Source organism: Vanellus vanellus (genome assembly GCF_965231255.1).
Source record: "Vanellus vanellus genome assembly, chromosome: 3".
NCBI classification, from domain to species: Eukaryota; Metazoa; Chordata; class Aves; order Charadriiformes; family Charadriidae; genus Vanellus; species Vanellus vanellus.
This window is the reverse complement of record NC_138907.1, coordinates 73,381,227-73,402,230: the sequence shown is the minus strand read 5'-3', so window position 1 is coordinate 73,402,230 and position 21,004 is coordinate 73,381,227. Positions and strand designations below refer to the sequence as shown.

The 21,004-nt window shown below is 39.9% G+C and overlaps 1 protein-coding gene across 1 annotated transcript in view; it reads right to left on the bottom strand.

The window, feature by feature from the left end:
- Positions 1 to 21,004, bottom strand: part of CEP85L (centrosomal protein 85L) — a 123,198-nt gene that overhangs the window by 98,288 nt on the left and 3,906 nt on the right. Inside the window, exon 2 of the mRNA XM_082481490.1 lies at positions 7,554 to 7,715. Within this exon, the coding sequence (XP_082337616.1) occupies positions 7,554 to 7,715 (162 nt within the window). The remainder of the gene's footprint in view (positions 1 to 7,553; positions 7,716 to 21,004) is intronic.

Sequence of the window (21,004 nt, the reverse complement as noted above, 5' to 3'; positions counted from 1 at the left end):
ATTCTTGACAGGAAAGCATTCTTGCAGGCTTTTTTTCTTTCCCTCTCACAATTCAAATGGTTTCATCTCACCCAAAATCTCAGCTAGCTAGTCAGATTGTCATTTGCTGTGTATTTCTTACTTTCTCATACAGACATTTAATCCCCTAACCTGAAGAAAGTCAGAGATGAAGGAAGTGAGAAGGAGTAACTCTGCTTCATGTAAGAGTGGTCTCTGCACTTTGTTCTTTCTCACTGCTGCCTTTACACTGCTAAGATTGATGTAAAAAGTCTCACTCACAGAAACACAAGTGAGGTCCTCCCTGTTAAAGAGAACCTTTTTCAGCTTTTACCTTCCACTTCAATAAGGAATTTTTGTAAAAAAACCTTTTATCAGTATGCTGAAATCACAGCTAAAATAAAGGATGACATTAAACACACTAACTGGACTTTACACCCACAAAAAAGGTTTTATCTGCATACATTAAGGTAGAAACAGGTGTGTTGAATAAAGACTAAGAGCAAAGCATAAGCCCTCCAAAAACAGGTAGTGTCATAAAACTGTTAAAAAAAAACAGGGATTTACAAACCTTTCTATGGGGGATACAACCCGTCTTCTCAGCCAAGTCCCAAACAAGAACTCCAGGCAGCAGCAACCGGCATTTTCTTGCTCAGCAGGCTATAAGCACCTCACTGCCTACATCCTAAATGAGTATGGCCTATCACTAAGCGCACTACTTTGTCTACAGTGGAAAGGATTAAGGAGTCCTGTGATTTTTTTCAGATAAGGCCACGAATGCTACTTGAATGTGTACCTTAAATACTGAGTAGCTACAGAATGTTTCCAGTGTTCATACAAAGGTAGTTTAATGCTCAAAATGTTCCCCTCTTGCTGTTCTGAAACTGATCTCACTCCTTTGCTTCATGAGATCCTGAGTTACAGAGCTGATGAATGCAGGCCAGAGAGTTTTCTTTGACGTAACTGCAGCAAGGGAAAGTGCAAAGTCCTCCATGAAATCTCTCAGCAAAGATGTGTAATGCTTGACATGCTCAAGTCTCATGATGCCAACGTTAATACAGATAAAATCATTGTATGGTGCTCCCATCAGAATCCCAGATATCCACTACACTCCAAACACACAGATTATAGCTCATATTAAAAACAACTCCCCGAGATTTTTCCACTTGACCATGACGCAAATTATATGGAATAAGGGGCAGAGCTTGTACTGGGACAGAGTTAATTTTCCTTATAGCAGTCCCTATGGTGCTGTGTTTCACACTGGTGACCAAAACAGTGTTGATAACATACCAGTGCATTAGCTATCGCTGAAGAGTGCTTACACACCATCGAGGCCCCTGCATCCCAGCGAGGGGGTGCACAAGAGGTTGGGAGAGGACACAGCTGGGACAGCTGACCTGAAATACCAAAGAGATTCCATACTATATAATGTCATGCTCAGCAATAAAACCGAGGACAGTTTTTTTCCAAAGTATTTGTTGCTCGTAGACTGGCTGGTCTGCTGGTGGTGTTTTTGCATCACTTGATTTTTGTTTATTTGATGTTTTCGCTTTCACTTATTAAACTGTCCTTATCTCAACACACAAGTTTGGGTTTTTTTTTTTTCCCTTGCTTTTGCTCTTCGGATCCCACTGGGGGAGAGTGAGAGACTGTTTGGGGGCTTACCTGCCAGCAGGGGACAACCTCCCATACCATCTCAAACACATTCATTTTGATATAACTCAAACAGCAGCATAGCTTCCAAAATACATATGATGGAAGTAACATTTTGCACAGTATCAAAGCAAATGTTGCCAAATCCTAAGTAAGCACAATTTGTTTTCACCGAGTCATTTCCAATTAGAACAAACAGAAGTCATCTTTCTAAAAACCAAGTACTGATGTTAGCTGAAAGCAAAATTCACTGGGTGATACACTCCCACTAGCTGCAGAAAAATCCTGCTAGTATTTTTTAATATGAGGCAAACTGAGCATGTGCATACTGTGAGCTTGTTTCTATGGAGAAACTATCACAAAAGAAGGCAAAGCATGAAGTTAAAGCAGCGTCTATCTCTTTCTGCAGAACATTCACATGTGGAACTAGTGAGTGCCATTAGTTTAGTTCAAGCCAATTTCAAATTCAGAGTATGCAGGTTAACACAGGGAGTATGTCATTGTCATTTGAAGCAACTTCTCCATGTTTTATTTTAGTGGAAATTTATTAGCATCATTTTTTCCTCGCCGCTAAATCCTGGAAATACGTTACTAGAATTCTGAAATAACCCATGTTTGAATTTTGTTCAAATCCTACCAAAAAGGCCTCAGAAAATAAACAGCCAAGCTCTGAGCATCAATATTTATATTCCCCTCAGAAATACAGAGAGGGCAGGACACTGATCCACAACCTAAGACTTGGCAAGCAGGGAGGAAGGAAACCAAGGAAGAATGCCTGAAACAATTATTTTCTACCCTCAAAATAATCTAGCTACTGCACCAAACTTAGGCCAGTGCTTGCCAGAATCCAAAAGGCATAGAGATTAACCTCAAATCAATTAAGTTCAGGGACTTCTCTGAAAATCCATCATCTTCCAAAATTACTGAGCACAGGAGACAATGAGCACAAAGTACACTGCCAGCTCTCAAGATCTAGGATCCTTGTGCTATTGCACATTTCTGATACCAAAACTGATAGTGCAAACTAGTATTTGACCTGTACACATTCTCAATCCCATTATTTTTAGCAGCATGCTAAACTAAACAAAAGAAGAAACCCCTCCAACATACTCATAATTAGATTTTGTCTCCTGAAATTCAGGTCTGCCTTTCACTATATTCAATAGCTATATTTATTACTTATTTTCCCTTCAGCAAAGAGAAAAAAAAAAAAGAAGTGTTAGAATACAATGCTCAGAACACGCTGGAAGAAGCAAGCTTGAAATAGCAAAATCAAGTAACTTTGGAGGTGGCTGTACCATGCTCCCTGGCCTATCAAGAAACACTAAAATTAAACTGAACTAATTAGATTTTGTAATCTGTTAAAAAGGTAACATATTCAGTTCAAAATGAGAGACAAGAGACTCCTTTGGGTCTCATAAGATTAAAACAAGTTCCTCTTCTATCAGTTAAGTATTCCACAGAAGTCATATAGACACAAAATGCAGTGACAATATATCACACATGCTGCATCTAGTCCACTATACTCTCTGAACTACCGCTTGTGAAACTCCTCTCCCAAACGCAACCTCTATAAATAGCTATGGAACAGCGTTTTAAATTCTGAACAGACCACGCTTACTCAGATTGTTATATTAAAAGAGACACAATTACCCATCCATCTTAAATCAACATTTCTACAGGGGCCAGGGTGGGAGAGAAGTTTAAAAAAGTTTGTTGTTTTGGTTTTGTTTTTTTTTTTTTTTTTAAATTTAACCTAGCAGAACATCAACTCCCCAATAAAAAAGTAGTAAGGCTGATCCTCTGCATCCAGTCTCTCTCTTCCAGGAAAGCAACATTCTATGAATTTTCATGCCTACTAATTTACAACCAGGAATGATAAATCAAGAATTGTATTTAATAGTAAGGGAGAAAGATCTCCTTTATAAGGAACTTTCCACTGCATAGCAAGCTTATCTGATGGAGGAAAATATTTTGGCCTGCAAGAGCCACGGGGCCTGTATTTTGTCACATCAATATCTAGTTTTTATCCCTCCTGTCCAAAAGGCAAAACTCAGAACACACACAGGGAAAAGGGCTCTGCTGGGGTTTAACAGCCCATTTAATTTCAGATAAGACCCCGATTCTCTAATTAGGTAACCAAATAAAAACAGTCTCAAAAACGTTTAAAATATATACGTCATGTTTCTTATGTAAATGGTACTCAAAGAATGGTTATACTGAGACCAATGGATGACTGGCACAGGTGTCATAGTGGTTATTAAAAACTGTAAGTATAAATGCTATTATTGCTGATGGAGAATAGGAAACGTTGTGCTTCATGAATGCATTACACATTTCCATACAGTATCCCACACCTTTTTCCTCATTGACATTGTAAATTGTAAGAGAAGCACTTTAATCTAGACCATGCATTTAAGGTAGACAGAATTAGAGAAGTCATAATTTAGAAGTTTACCACAGTCTACTTCCATTTGAAACACCTCTCAGCTGCAAAGACATGAGATCCTGTAACTAAAAGTTTTCAGAACTTTATACCCACACTTTTTCATTACGGGAGGCTTTTTTCTGCCACTCACCTCCCCTTAACCTTGCTTCCTCTTTTAGCTTCAGTTCCGAAATAGTAACAACAATCTTTTGGTCAAAGTCTGAAGTTTAAAAGACAGCCTAAATCTAAAGAGCTACACATAGCATAGCTGTTAGCTGTTTGACGTTGGGAGCTATCGTTTGTCCCTATAAGCATAAGCCACAAATATGACGTCTGCAGATTTCAGGGAGTTGCCAGTGAGAACCAAAGGAGAACAAGCCCTTTCAGATAGTCTTCACTGATAGCTGATCAGCTGTTGGCCATCAACTAAAACATTTTCATCCACATGATTCATCCCAAACACAACCTCCTACTCTACCAAAAACTCCGAAACTTTTCAACACTTTCATAGGGCTCTATGTTTCACTTCCACCATATTTCTTAACAGAGAATATGAGATTTTTCTGAAGACTTAGCTGCAGTCAATGCCCGAGACAAAACTATTCAGTCAGTTTAGTATGGGGTAAGTTCAAAACAGTAATAACAGAGGCGACTTACAAGTAGAGGCAAGTTTAAAAAGAAAAGAACTTGGAAAACACTGTATCAAAATCTCTTCCTCCTGCTCCATACAGAATTATTTTTATCTCACTCAAAAGCTGATCTGAATCCAGAACCTCTTTCTGACAGGAAACAAACAAACAAAAAAAACAATCCACATTCACTGTAGTTTACACAGAAATAAAATGCTTTTTTATCCTTAACTTAAGAGCACTCTTAATTCAAAGTTTTAGACCTATTCTACCCAAACTAACATCCCCATATTTACAGCTTCTAAATTTCTCTCCTCGGCTTCCCCCAGTGCTCATTAACATTGCTCAACTTCAACAATCAAACTCCACTAGTTATTTCACTTCCTATTTTTCCTGCCTTTGCACAACATAATACACAGACAACCAACTGAATACATTTTGACATAAAAGATTCCTCTTGTCTCTGTCAAAACCCATCTCCCCTCCAAAGGTTACAGGTTTGAGCCAAACAAAAGCTACCTGGCACTATTCTTTAAACGTTGCATTTTCAAAAAGAACAAGAGCTCCTGAAATGAATTATAAGAAGATGAATTTAAAAGAACATTAAAGATTCAAGGAAAACCAGTAAAAACACATTTTAAATGCATCTGAGCTCCATACCCTGCACCAGCATATTTACTAGTAACTACACATCTGTACAAATGAATTCACTTGCAACTTCCAGAATTAAAGCAGATGTTAATGTTGATTCTGAAATTAAGTTTTTGATTTTTAGTGGGAATAATATTAAGAAAATAACAAGGCCACATTTCATTCCCTGAGCATTGTTAAATATTGTAATGATCTGCTGACTTGTGAAAAAAATCCCGCTCTGAAAAATCCCCAAGGGCTTCTTCCCAAGCACCACATTGAGAGCAGATGGCCAGCATCAAGTCTGCAATTACCAGTCTGGCCTGGCAGTCCCACAGATCACAATGATACTCTCTTCTTTTCCTGGATGTGGGGAGGGGGCAGCTTGAGAGATGCAGACAACTAGGTATCACAGGCAATAGTACTTTCCACTAACAACGTACATATACAGTCAATTTCCAAACCTGCCATATGCTCCTTCCATTAACTTTCATTTTACATTTAGGTTTCCCTCCATTTTTCTTTAACATTTTCTTTTCTGCTACTGAAAGTTTTTCAAACATGGAGGTGGGAAACCGACAACCTTAAGGATACACTAGAACTGACCATTATCAAGCATCGCCAGAGGCACAAATGTCATAAAACATCTGGTGTTGCAACTCTTCCCCTTTTTATTTTACTTTGAGAAACCCCAAAAGCAGCTCATAACAATGATCTATTAAAAGCATGCAAATGGACAGAGTTATTAATTAACTAGTAACAAATGCTTATCAAACTTGTCATTATATCAGTGTGCCATCATGCTCCCGCCCCCAAGAACAGTTGTTCTGTTCTCTTTAGCCAGGAGGACATCTGATGAGGTGCTGTTTCATTTCCTCTCCTTCCTCCCACCCCTCAAATGGAGAAGCCCTCAAAGGGGGGGGAGGGGAGAGCATGTTTTTAATTCAAATGCTGCATCTTAAAATACTACTGTGTAACTCTTGGGTGAGTCTGATTGTAAATCTATATACACACATCATGAAAGTGCTTTATTCCCCTTACATCTTTAAAAAAAAAAAAAAAGGCAATAAGGCTTCTGCATTAATAACCATTTACTATTTCAGTTTTACACCCAAGAATTTGAGTATTTGAGTAAGAACTTTATTTTGCCAATGCCGATAAAAGTTTAGAAATCAAAGTAAGCAGCAAGAAAGCTATGAGGACTATCCTACCGAGTTCCTTTCCAACTGACAGATGCAACCGGGAGAAGGTGGAAAGCATTTCCTGATGTGCAAAGAGGTTTGACAGACTTAACTCTGAGGCACTCAGACCTCTCAAGAATGCTCAGCACCCCTATAAAGACTTCTGTCTTTTAGATTGATTCTGCATTCCTTACCTCATTTCTATTAACTCTTCCTGTTCTTCCTCATTTCAGCTACCCCTTCTTGAAAAATTTACCAGGCACAGAAAGGTGCTGGAGAAAAGTACATCACAGTCCCGCAGTTGTTACCTTAGTCTTGAAAAATCTTACTGGGAAATAAGGCTATGCAACAAGAAAACCTCAAACCTTATTACTGACTAGTCTCTCATTCAGTCTTAATTCCAGTGACACATTCCGTAAGGGAGGGTGCCAACATTATTGAGATGCTGTTACTGTAGAAGCTGAACCCCTCCCTGATAAGATCAACTTTGAGTAATCATGATTTAGTCCTAAGTAAGTATTAACAATCTTTAGATACTGTTGATTTTCCCTAAAGATCTTTGACTATGTGTCAAATGCCATGCAATAAAATGTAAACATATTTCCCAGCAGGAGAAAGAAATGAGAAGACAACATGCCCCAGCCCCATCCCAGCCCCAATGAGTAAGCTTTCTTTGCTGACACACACAATAAATACCAGAAAGCATTGTCTGTTCATCAACTCCCTCAAAAGTTTTTCTGCTTTTACCACTTGTTTATCAAGTGCTGTATTACTTCTTTGTATAAATCTGGCACTTCTTGTAACTGCAATTATCAAAAGATCTAACACAAGTCCCAGCTTTGTGGCAGAAACGCAAGTTAATGCACACAACTCATGCAGAAGTAAATTAATTAAATTCCACCAAAACAATTACTTGGTCCAGACAGGAAAACAAAGAACTGCATGCACTAAACATGTTTGGAAAAGTATCTTTGAAACATTTTGGATCGTTTCTCTCTCAGAAACATCCAAAACTTAGCAGTGTCAACTCACCTTCCACACTATCAGAACAGGAGGTACCAATCCCAGTGTCCCCGCTGTCGGAAGCTATACTGTGTCTTCTGACAGGATTGTTCTGACTGCTTGATGAAATGGTTGTGGACTGCCACAGGGATTCAGTACCAGGTAACCATCCCACTGAGGAATAATCTGAGCCTATAAAGAAGGAAGCCAGAAGTCTGTCATTACAGATACAGTACAGAATTCAACAACAAAATACCAGTGAAGATGAAAACTGAATCCTATATTTCACAGTTCAGATTTGAGCCAAGACTCTGTGCCAATGTTTTGGGGGTATCTTTTTATTAAAATACTTTTGCTAGGTGGAAGCTTCCCAAAAAAGTTCCAGTGAATACATTTTTACTATTTAAAAACATGAGCCTTAAACTGTTTTTGTGCTAACTTTAACAAGACATTTATCATACGATTCTTATCCTAGAATTTATTCTCAATTCACAGAATTTAGCATTGCAAGCATTTAAGTACAGTCAGAGATGAATGAATTTTAGGACAGTTGAAGATTTGGCCAGTTAAATACAGTCATTTCCAGCTGTGCACAAACCACATGACCTAGGCAATAAAATAAAGCCAGCAATTAAATTGGTAACACTGATATTTAAAGTAATTCATTACGTTCCATTGGTACCAGTAGTTTTCAATTATCAAAAGACAGACTACCAACTCAGGTACTACATAGTAGCTGCACACAAGCTGTCTTTGTGAGACATCTAGTCATCTAGTGTTTTGTTTCATTTTGGTTATTTTATTTTTCTATTTAAATAATTGTTATAATATTAAATTTTAAAGAGCAATTCAGAGTGGCAAATAGTTCCTCTGTTTAAGGAATTTTTGAGAATGTGTGGCCTACTTTATAGTCAGTCCCAACGGAAAATACACCCCAGAGGACCATCACAATTTCAAATAGCCAATATCTAAATCTGAGCATTGTTTATAGGCAGAATACTGATCAGTATGGTCGCACTCCAAACCAGCAGAGCCACATAAAGAGCCCTGGAAAAAAGCATGGCCTGCTCTTGATTTTATATATAATCACATACATACACCCCCTCTAGCAGTTAGCTTTGCATAACACACTCAGCAGGAAATGACTCATGAAGAAGTATCAGTTCACATACAATGTCTCTTATGCTACATGTGGTTATTTTTAGGTCACTTAAACGTTTTCAGCAGTGTCCATCCAGAGTTGTAACAGCAATTTGCCTCTGCAATGACATCTGCACATCATTCCTATTTCCAGCTGTACTTGTTTCCCAGTAAATTAAATAGTTTAGAAAAGGATGTAAAAACGAATACATATGTGCTTATATATATAACCCCCCACATATATATGAATATATACATACTCCCCATATAGCAGCCAAATCACTAGCCAGAGTGATAACAGCTGCTCGCCAAACCACTTGTAAATTGAGGAATACAGTATGTGCTTCCTTACTGTATATACTATGTAACTGTAACATGACATCTAGGACAATCTACTTTCTGTAACTAGGTTCTTGGAGATCTTCGATATGCCCGTCCATCCCATTTGCCTCAAATTCATTCTCCTCTGATGTTACTGCCTCTTTTTCTCTTTAACTATCTTTTTTCAGTCTTCAGAATCTTTCAGTTCTCCTTCCCCTTCCTTCTACTTTAACCATAACTTGTGCAATATATTTCCTCTCTTCCTTAAACTTTTTGCTTTTCTTCCCCAAAAGTCTCTTAACTATACCATTGAGTAGCTCTCAAGTCCAAGGGTGACGCAGCAGAACAGAAGACCAGAGGAACCAGACATGAATGTGACTGCCCATGGCTCACCAGTCACATCCTGTAAGGAGATCCCAGCTAAGATCCTAAACAAATACCACTCCAGGTGTCATTCTTTATCCCATCCTCTCTGTGTCATCATCTAACATACCAAAATGTGATAGTTTCACGTACAGCTTGTGGGAAACTGGGACGTTTCTTCCTTCCCTACCATCCAGCACATTTTTCACTAAACACTCTGGCTGCTTTGGGAGCAGTAATTTTTCCGTCCCTCCCTCTAAATAGGTCTGCTTTACATAGGAGTTCTACTTCATGCTTCTCAAGCTGCATCTAGCTATTCCAGCAAGAGTGAAGTTGACTTATGGGAGCCCAAGCTAATTAAGCCAGAGACAGTTCTGATTTAGAAGACATTTAAAATACATTTATAGAAGAGAAATTTAGTTTCATTTACCCTTTATTATGCTGTTCTCCACAATAAAACTCTTTGGTGACATTTCAGCTTTTATGGCATTAAAAAAGTGTTAAAAGAAATACAGTAGATAATGATAACACCTACTGCACATTAAATCAACACAGCATTAAGTGTCAAACTCTTAAGACCTCTTGGCTGGACAACTGTTCAGAACATGGTCCTATAGCCATCCATGTGCAGACCCCCAAAAGGGAGAGATAATTTTCACTTTGGTGGAACTTTGAGTTAAAAAAGCTAAAAACACCACAGAAGGACAGAGTAACTTTGGTAGGAAAGGACATTCAGAGGTCATCTAGTCCAAGCCCCAGCTCAAAGTGAAGCTAATTAAATCAGGCTGCTCAGGGTCACATCCAGCTGAGTCTCGAACACCTCCAGGGACTCAGATTCCACAACCTCTCTGGGTAGCCCATTCCAGCATTTAACCACCCTCAGTGCAAAGAAGATTCTCCTAACATCTCATCAGAGTCTCATGATCCAGACTGTGCTTCTTGCAACATATCACAAAAGATGCGACAGTATAGTGCAACTAGACTCTACAAAAGGGCTAACGCACCGAGGGGCAGACAGTCATTCCCATCAGGATCTCTATACGTATTGTTAGTTGAGGAAATCAAAAGCCTCACAAAACAGCTACTCTAAATTTTCAATCTACACACAGACAGCTTGGGGACATACTGAGCCCCAGTTGTGGTGCTGAAGCATAGGTCCAGGCGGACTTGCTGGCACAACACAACATGAACATAGCATTTTCTGGAGCACTTTTGCATCCAGGGGCAGTACAGCATTTCTAAATAAAGCCCGATTCTTAAGCTGGTAGGCCTTGAAGAGGTAAGTGCTGTACACATGCATAGCTACACACAGATCAGCACAAGGCCAGCAAGAGTTTTAGCTTTGGCTCAGCACAGGCCCGCCAGATCCCGTCTGGCTCCCCCAGGAAACACTCAAAGTCTCTCTGCACTGTGCTCTGGGCTCCAGAAGCGTCTCTTCAATCAGACGCTCCCTCTCACCATCCCTTGTGACGCACAGCTGGCTTTGTGCAGCAGCAGTGCGCCCACGGTGCTATCACCAGGATCACGCTTTTCCCTTACAGCCATCCTGTACAGAGGCTTGGAGGGGGGTGGGAATGGCGGGGAAAAGTCTCATTTTCTTACTCACTGGGCTTCTACTGTTCAGGAGCAGCCTCTGGATTTAAAAGGGATATGTCCCAAGAAAGAGAATTGTTTTAAAATTGGAATTGGGAAACAGTGTGCGCTTTTTAACTTGTTTTAGATATGCCAACAGAGCATGCTTGCATGTGATCACTTCAAGGAACTCTTTCTCTTTGCCTCCCACAGAAATCCTGACATTAAAAAAAAAAAAATGCTAGACATTTAAAGAAAGCTAATGAGATATTCCAGAAGTCTACACTTTTTAATGTTTCCTGGTGCATCCGCATCATTGCTTTACCTTGCTGAACTAACGATGATTCTGCACAATAGAAGGCCATTATGAAAATAAACTGTCTACGTAAAAAGAGCTTTTCAAAGCTATTTGAACTCACTCCCATAAATGGCCAAAAAGGAGTCAACAAGATAGTACTGATGGACTCTGTAAAAGTCTCAACAGTAAGTCATGTGTACCCAATTCAAAGTGTCAGATAGCAGACCCCATTCCCATCCTTGAGGGAAGGTAATTACACAAACTCCAATAAGGAAACAACCAAGAAAATAACACTTTATAGACCTCATTGGTCCAAGTCATTATTTAAAGATTACTTTACTAGTTTCATTATTTGCAAAGGAACTTTCAGAGCCAAATCCTGAAGCACCACCAATCGCCATGCACCCTGTTCTATGCTCTTCATCTCCCTTCCAACAGCTCTCCATAAATGAATGATCACACAGCAAAAATAAACCCAACTGCCTACACTAAACGAACCAACCGTAAGAGGGGGAGAAGATACACAGGAGTCCCCATGCTGCTCAGCTAGCACACCTGCTTTACCCTGCTGCTCGAATCTCAAACCTGCCAATCAACAGCTACTGTCCATCTGCCCAAAATACAGAGTGGGGCGAGAGAAGCAAGCAAAAATTTCTAATAGGTATTTGTGGTGTTAAATTGTACATTACCATCTGACTACAATCATTCCTAACTGGAATGAAAAGTAGTGTCATCTTAGCTGGCTACAATTTCCAACAACAAACATAACAAAGAAAATACATTCAAGATCCCAAACAATCTCAGAAAGAACCTTGTTTATACAGACTGTTGACTGCATCCTTGAATTTGGCCAGTTAAATATACCAACATAGTACTATGTTCCCAGTCTAGGCATTTAAAACAGATCAGTTAACAACTAATTATATGAAGTGCAGGAAGTAGATTATTAGAAGAGAACAGTTGTTGAAATTTCACTCCACAAAAACATGTATCTTTTTCTGTGTATTACAGAATGCTGTCAGCTACTGCTGGCAGGAGGGCACCCAGTAATTCTGGATCATTACTACTCCTAATTTCAGCAGCACGCACAGATCCCACATGATCTACATACACAAAATAACACCACCGTCTTTATATTTGGTCCCTAAAATACCTCTAACATCCTTGAATCTAAAAAGTATTATTTTAAGTGACAGCTATGATACTGTTATTTTACCTAAACGCTGAATATAAAGCAACAGCAAAAGACTTAACTGGGTTTCACTGCAGATGTATCCTTAAGTAAGGATACTGATTTTTCTATTCCACACCATGACTTTGACATAGATTGCAACCAGGAATGAATCACCCACGACAGCCAGTGCAAATTTATACAGCCAAAGGCTTCTGAAGGGAAGATCTCACTACAGTACTATCAAAACTGACAACTACACAGTCTAGTCCTCACAGATGTGACCAGGCTGTACAACAGTATTTAGTGCCACGATGTCACTGAAGCCTGCCCGAAGCTCTTTCAAGGAAAGAGCCAGCATTTCAGCCCAAACATGCTGCCAAAGTTATTTGGTTCACCCTCACCATCAACAGCTTTACCCAAAACCCTGCTACTTATTCTGGAAGATCATACAGCAGTATTTTGAAAGAAGTCAACCCACCTTCAACCCAGTTCCTGTGCACCTACTCATACACTCTCCTGACACTGCTCAACTTACTCTAGTTGCAATTCCCCCCCACTCATTCTCAACGAAGCCTTCAAGGTTTTGCACAAACACACACATGGTCTCTCAGTGAACCGTTTGCTGTATTGTAGGAATAAACTTACTTCAGTAGGAAAATGTTTATGTTTACTCATCATAGCTGCAAGATCATTATTGCTGAACAAGTAAAGAAATCTCACTTCAGTGCATGTTTCGTGCACGACAATTCTTTGCCAACAACTTTTTTTTTTTTAACTGCTAGAAAGAAGACACAAATAGTGAGTAAAGGAAATGGAGGCAGGGGAACTTAAAATGCCAATAAAAGCCCTTTTCAAAAAGTGAACACAAGAGATGTCATACTTTAACATATTTATATAGGGTTTGTTTGGTTTTGTTTTTTTTTGTTTGTTTGTTTGTTTGTTTTTTTTTTAAAAGCTGTCAGCCTTATAATCACAGTGCAACAGCAGTCTCTTTCTATCAAAGATGAAGCAAAAGATAAACTGGATTCAATCCAATATCCTGACACAATAAATACATACTCTTGAAAATAATATTAAAAAATTGGATGCCAACCCTGACACCTAGACAAATATTTGCTAGGTGCTCTACATCTCCATGATACTTCTGCAAAACAAATCTCAACTTTTATTAATACAAACACCCAAAACAAGTTCCACATCTACAATGCATCCTCTTCTGAGTTGAGCAGTACACTGGTAAGAGAGGGTTTCTAACGCTTTCAGGGAAGATGGCCAGATGACAGTTTCAGGACCCTTTTCACAAACACTCTGGAGGTGGTGGAAGCCCACAGCTCTACCAGCTGGCCATGAACTGAGGTACCAGAAGGTCCTAGTCCCTCCTCTCACATGAATGCAGCTGAGAGTAGGTGGATGATACAGCTTAATCTGAGCACAAAAAGGAGCAGGGCAAAGCGGGATGAAATCACAGCCGTAACTACTGAATTTTTACATTTCATTTTCTCAAAAGCACTTTACAATGTCAGACAGCTAAAGGATGATTCATCCTGAGGACTCATATCCTTTATTAGTGTGCTTTCTTGACAGAGCCTGCAAGCTATTGAACTAAGCTCTCCTAGTTTTTCAGTTGGAAACTGATTAGACTAATCCTTAAGTATGAAGAAAGACAAAAAGGTACAGATATAGAGGGAAGCAGGGAAAGAAAAACAGGAATGCAAGAGTTTAAGCAGAAGAATATTGAGAGACACCTTTTTACTGGCATTTTTACTTGTACAGCCTGAGAACATACTGCCTGGCATACAAAGGCCCATGGCTGTCCTCTGTACTATTCGTGTGCAAAAGAATTCACTTACTAGAGAGAGAGAAAAACATCATAAAATAGCAGAGGGAAACATGAAAATAGAAGAGAGAAACCTAAAGAAGAAAATCCTCAAAATACAATCCTCTAAGTAAACATACACCTAATTGGTAGTATCAATTAGAGGAACCTGACTAGTATCATATTTTAAGGAACATAAACTTGTGCTTCAATTTCTTAAGAGAGCTAAATTTTAAGTAGAGTGTGCCACCAAACCTCCAGCTTCTTTTGCCTCTGGAACTCCTTAATAGAAGTTAAATCATTTTGGTCCCCCCCCAGAAGAGGCTAAATGTACAATCTCTCATCATAAATAATTACATCTATAAAACCCTTGTCTTCTATACAAAATGGTATTTCAGTGTGAACTTTCACAAGTTACAATTTTTTACAATTTTACAAATGTGTATGGCACTGTACAAGTTACAAGGTTTCTCATGCAGGGAAGTATGCAGTCTAGAAGGAAGAATGGAAACAAAAAAGAACAAATATGTCGATTTGACAAATGAGCTTTACAGAATCTTGCCATGGCAGTTAAAGACACAATCAGGTAGCTCATTCTCTCTCAACCCCTTGCACCTGGGTCCATAGAAGGCAAGACATGCCCAGCTCTGACTTTCCATCAAGGAGTCCAGCTGGCTAGCTTACGCCGCTGGCTAAAACGGGTTTGAGCTGAGAATGCTGTTTGACATTAGAGCTAATCGGATCTAGTGGTCAGCTGCTATGCACAGGCTGGTCACCTTTCCCAGACACATATTCACTGTTGCTTCCCCAGACACCACAGAAAGTGGTTCAGGAACAAACTGTCCCCACTTACAGAAAAGGTTAACTGCTAATTTGATTTCCCAAGCTGGCGCAGCAAGGGGTCAGACTAGGAGCAGTGCCAAGGAAGGAGCAGGAACGTACAGGCACACTTCTCATGCCTAGCAGCAACTAGCTAGTAACTATGTGTATCCTTACTGCCAAATCGCACATTAAGGCAGATTCTAAACTGAAGCAAGATAGACATAAATCTCTGCTGGCTTCACTGGGGAGGACAAAATTTGTTCAACTAGCAGAAACCTATGTTCAACACAGCGTTCTGCTAGCTGAAAAGGTAGCAAAACCTTTAGACTGACACAGTATGTAGTAACAGACTTGGTCTCCCTGATTTCTAGTCTAGAAAGTATGTAAAATGAACTCATTCATAATATGCTTTATCATTTTTATACAGACAGAATTTAGCTGTAGTTATTTAATATCAACCCAATGATAAAATTCCTACCCATGTCAGGAAAGAAAGCGGTTTGCTTTCATTTCATCACTGACAGGAGCAAGAACAGGAATTCAGTCCAGTTGTTGATGGCACTCCTGTGAGTTTTCAGCTTCCAGATAGGGTATTTGCATAAAACAGAACTTCAAAATACAAACTGCAGATGTTTCTTATTTCGTGTTTGGCACACAGACTACATATATTACCTCATGCCTGCTATGCTGGCTTGCCTCTTTGTCTTCGGATTCAATGCACTATTCACCCCTTAGAAACACAAAATTATATTCTTAGTTTCCATTCACTTCCACATAGTAACTGCGGCGGAGAAGGCTACCTTCTAAACTTGGAAAGTTTATCACTTAGAATATAAAGAGGGGAATATCTAGGAAAATAAACACTTTACGTTAAGCTTAAAGTTAATATCAACTTCAAATGGCAAGCCCTCAGGACATGCAGTCAGCTCCTAGAGCCTGTTAAAAAGCTGTGCACTAGCAGGTGACCAGCTGAATCTTTCTCCTATCAAAAAAAAGCTAATGACCACAGATTATCATCTATATTTCAGCCTTTCTTGCAGCTTGGCTTTACTGGTATGCAAAACTATGATCAGGTAAGTTTTTCTCCAAAATTGTTTATCATTACAACATTTCTCTTACAGAATTACCTTTGTCCTCCCTCTTTCTAGTTCAAGAGTTAATTCAACCTCCTCTATATGTGGGGAAAAGTGAAGTAATCACAGCTGCTAGAATGAGTCAAAAAGTACTAATGGTTTTAAGCAGTTCCCACACTTACCAAGGTGGATCAAATAAAAGAGTCTAGCAGTCTTAAATTATGCTTATGTTTGAAAAAAGTATCTCCTCCTTGTAACCAGGTATCAGATCCAAAGATACCCTTGACACTACAAAAAACGGTGAAGACAGATAAAAAAAAAATTCACCGAAACATTTTGCTCAATGATGCTAGAATTTTTCCATCATTTTTCAAAGATGTCTAATCTGCATTATACATATAACAGGATGTACTTTAATATAGACGTACCAGAAACTGAGCCTCCAGACTTTAGTTTTACCGCACACTAACAGAAGTATGCACATGTGAGTTCCCACATTGTTACATTTGGGTTAAAAGGATGAAATTCTGGCTTCCCTTCAGTCATCAGGAGATTTTCCTTAAAAACTTCCAATGGTCATGTCACAAGCCACAACTTTCCCCAAGCTCCGCTTCTCAGCTTCCACTCACACCTATTCAATATAAAGCAAGGACAGTTAAAAAAAAAAATCCTTCACACTGTATACCATCAACCCTACCTAGGATACTTCCAGTCAAAACCATTATTTCTTGTGTTTCCATCTTCACAACTACAATCTCTTCTGATGTAAATCTTTACATTACAACAATTATACCAACCACACAAAACCCATTGTTCAATGTTTCGTATTTCAGATGATGGAGTAAACAGAAAGAGGTTAAGATCGCAACTGTTAGCTTTGTTTTTCATGAAGTCTCTAGCAAAAGTGATAAAGTGATAGTTTTTTCAATGCCTTTTAGTGCTTCTAGCTGGGCCACTATACTCCCACTTTGTTTTCTTACTGCCTACAGAACTATTGGGCCTTTGATCAGTGCTAGTCACCGAACTTTTATACAAAGCATTAATTCTCAACTATAAGAACGTCTCCAAAGGTTCAGAATTGCCAAAAGGTTTAAATAGCTTTGCTGTAGAGTAGATATTCAGGAGAGAAGATACCATCTTTTAAAGAAATACAGACTTGAAAAAGGTCTTATTTATTCTGAAACATTCAAAAAAGTCGCAGCTTTCCACACCATCTGGAAACTATGCTACAAAAGGAGTAAAGCAGACATTAAAAACATAAGGATACCTTATAAGGAATCTCAGAGCTGACTCCAGGACGATTCAAGAATGTTTCTTGTCTGAATACTACACCACCGATCTCTTAACATATTAGGAAGTTGAAAGTTTGAAAAGCATCATTTGCTTTTCTACTTGTATTTGCTAAGTCTACTTCAGGTATTTTAATCAATAAAGAGGCGGCATGAGTTTTCCTTGACACTACTTGCACTGCCCTTCCTCAGCAAGACTGAGACAGTCTCCTACTACCTCTCCAGTCATTATCCGTTATCCTGGACCCATTTCAACCTGTATGCAAGTCCACTAATTGGTAGAAGCTACCCTGTCTAGCGGAATTAATGTAACTTTTTCCTGATCCTCCCTCTTAATCTTCCTTGGTCTTCACAGTAAGTCTGAGGATTAACTATACACTTCCTGATGTCATCAACAGTGGTGCAGCAAGATTGTGCTAGGAGATTTTTCCGCTATCCATCAGCTGACTCAAGGGCCAGCCTATTTGACTCCAGGTATTCCACACCCACCTGACACCAGCACAGATGCTTCCTGCAGCAAAGTCTCACACCGGGTCAGGCAACTATAAATCCCCCCTTCAGTACTTATTTAACTTTAGTATTTTCCTGGTCCAGGTCCCCAAATTAGCCTGCCATAAGGCTGATCAAGTGCTAGAGTGGGCACGCAGGATACAGTAAGGATACATAAGTGGAAGTACCTAGAAGGGTGGGAGCATTACCCACTAGTTTATCTTAGCTGTTAAATCATGCCCTGCAATCGGCCCACATACAGCCCTTCAGCCAAAAGGAGTTTACCTGTCACATCTTCCCACATTCCAGGGACTATCATACCTTGAAAGAAAAAAGAAAAAAAATTCTCAACGCTTGCCTTTCTTTTATTTGTGTTAATGCCTCCTTTTACAGAGGGGCCTTTTGATTCTAAAAAAACCAGCAAAGATCCCTGGGAAATGAGGACAGAAAGATGAAGTGCCACTTACGGCATGGCTTGTTGCAGAAAAATAGGTCACTTGAACATAGCTGTGCAATCAATAAGATGTTCTAGCCCAGACAACCAAGCCAGATGCTGTAGATAACGGTGCCCGGGGAAAGCTGGCAGCCTCAGGGATGATTCCATGGGGGTCAGCAGTTTCAGGGCACATGAGGGATGATCGGTCAGGACTAACACAAACCTAGGCATACTTGTGAGCATATTTACACAAGTTATTCCCGGCTTGCGAGTTCTTGTCTTCTTCTCCAGCCATCCACCTCCGATTCTCTGCAGCTGATCTGCAGTCTCCCATGTGCCACATTTAGAACCTCCTCAACTTGCCCTAGACAGCAAGAAACTCCCATGTGGGAGCCTAAGACAGAAAGCAGAATTTTCTTATACTTCAGTATGCCTTCCCCCACTGTGGGAGCTAGTCCTTGGAAAATAGACCATGTGTATAGCAAATTGTGAAGGACGCCTTAACCTTGAGACTAGATAACAGGGAAAGTTGGCAAAAAGAGTAAAACAAGAACAGGTGTCAGCAAGAAAAATAACACTTGAGCAAGATTAAACAATATGCTAATGTTAACCAATCATGGGTGAAATAACCCTGCGTGCTCGCCGCATGCACAAAGCGAGACAGCCAATCAAACAATGCGTGATCGCGTGTACAAGATATGAATGACTATATATGTAACCCGAGTGTTAGCAATAAACGGAGCTTAGCGGAGATTAACGCTAACATACATCGTATCGGTGTGCTTGCTCCCCTCTACCTGGCCGCAACACCCCACCTTCCCCCAGGGTCAGCAGGAACAAACTTCAGAGTTATGTATAGTATTATTCCAGGTCTACCAGAAGAAATACTCAAAACGTAAAGGCTTCCTTCTTCAGAAGTTGTACCGGCTGCAGGTGCCCAGGTGTGAGCCGGGGGCTGCAGGGTGGCCTCTGTGAGAAGCGGCTGGGGCTGTCCCGTGCCAGACACGGCCAATTCCAGCCAGCTCCAATGGCCCCACCGCAGAGCCCCGCTCAAGCCCCAGAGCCACCATGGTGGCATTTCAGGGAAAGTGTGTATAAGGAAGGGCAAAACACTGCCCGGGGGCAGTAGGTGAGGTGAAAAAAGCATGAAAAACAGCCCTGAGAGCCCAGAGGCAAGAGCAGGAGGGGAGGAGGAGGAAGAGCAGCAGCTCTGGGCACCTGAGCAGAGATTCCCCATCAGGGCCTGGAGAGACCACGCTGCAGCAGGCAGCGTGAGGAGGACAGAGCGTGGAGAGCTGTCATGGACTGACCCAACAGTCAAGTGTCTTTTGCCTGTGACGGTAACTGGTAAGCAATCTCCTTGTCTTCATCTCAACCCACATGCTTTACCGGCCTATTTTCTCTCCCCTCTCGCTGAGGAAGAGTGAGCGAGCAGCTGGGTGGGCATCTGGCAGCCAGCCATGGTCAACCCACCACAGAAGTCAGTAAGTAAGTAAGCTACTTTTTGAATCACATAGCAAACACACTGAACACGTTTTAAAGCTACAACCATTACAACCACAATGAAACTGTTTTATTGTCAGTGTACAATTTCAAGACACATTTGGGCATCTGAGAGACTACTAACAACTACAACCAAGTCAGCACTTTTTCAGCAAAAAAAAAAAAAACAACCAGCACGGGACTTGACAATTAATTTAACCTTGCAACTATTAAACCACAAGCAAGTTATGTGATAAAAACAAGCATCCAAAGAATACAGAAGGCAGAGCAGTTGATATTGAACAAGTGCAGTACTACTACCCCTCTTCTCCTTAACTAACCTGTCTACAACAAACAGGCTTTGTTTCCAAAATGGCAGACGATCACATCTGGCTACAACCTCAAGCCATGCAAGAACTACTGATTTCAGAGTCTTTCAGCTATTCTTACAACCATGCACTGTTACTGTATTTGACAACTTTTCCATGTTTTGAAACACATGGGTTCTTTAACAGTTATTAAATGCCTGAGCAAAATCATAGCATAAATAATTTGTAACTGTAACAAGCAATATTTGGTGGACATAAATCCTAGGCCTTCTTGTGGAGAAACTACAGGTGCTCTTATCCTAACTAGCACTTTCTTCACCACTATCCCCTAGCAGAGATGTGATGGCTCAGGCTGCTTTTTACTACATACTTATTCCGTACAGCTGTTTAAAATTAATGCATTCTTCTGAAAACTATTAAACTAATTACTACTTCCTTTAAATTTTTAAAAGCACAGAATTACTGAAACCACGTCCGTATTCAGTTAGTAAACATTTAACATACAAGAGATCAGAACTATTGCTAACCCCTAAGACCAACAATATAATACACCCTTACCTCTATCACTCTTTTCCTGCAGCTAAGCAGTTAAGAAATTCATGTTTTGTACACATTAAAGGAGTGGATACTGTGTCCATAGAAGTTAATTGCCTGGAGGAAGGGAAATAAAAAAAGGGCATTGTTTTTGAAGGGAAGTAAGTGACTCCTGTTCGCCACCACTCAAACAGAATGTCATTTCACGTCATTGCGATCTGTGAAAGATAGCAAAGGCCATTCTAGTAGCCAGTCTTGCAGCTGAAACATTACATTTTTAAGCTCGGGGAATCAATCTTGAAGTCTACCCTTGGTAACACTAACTCACCATCTATTGCCTTGC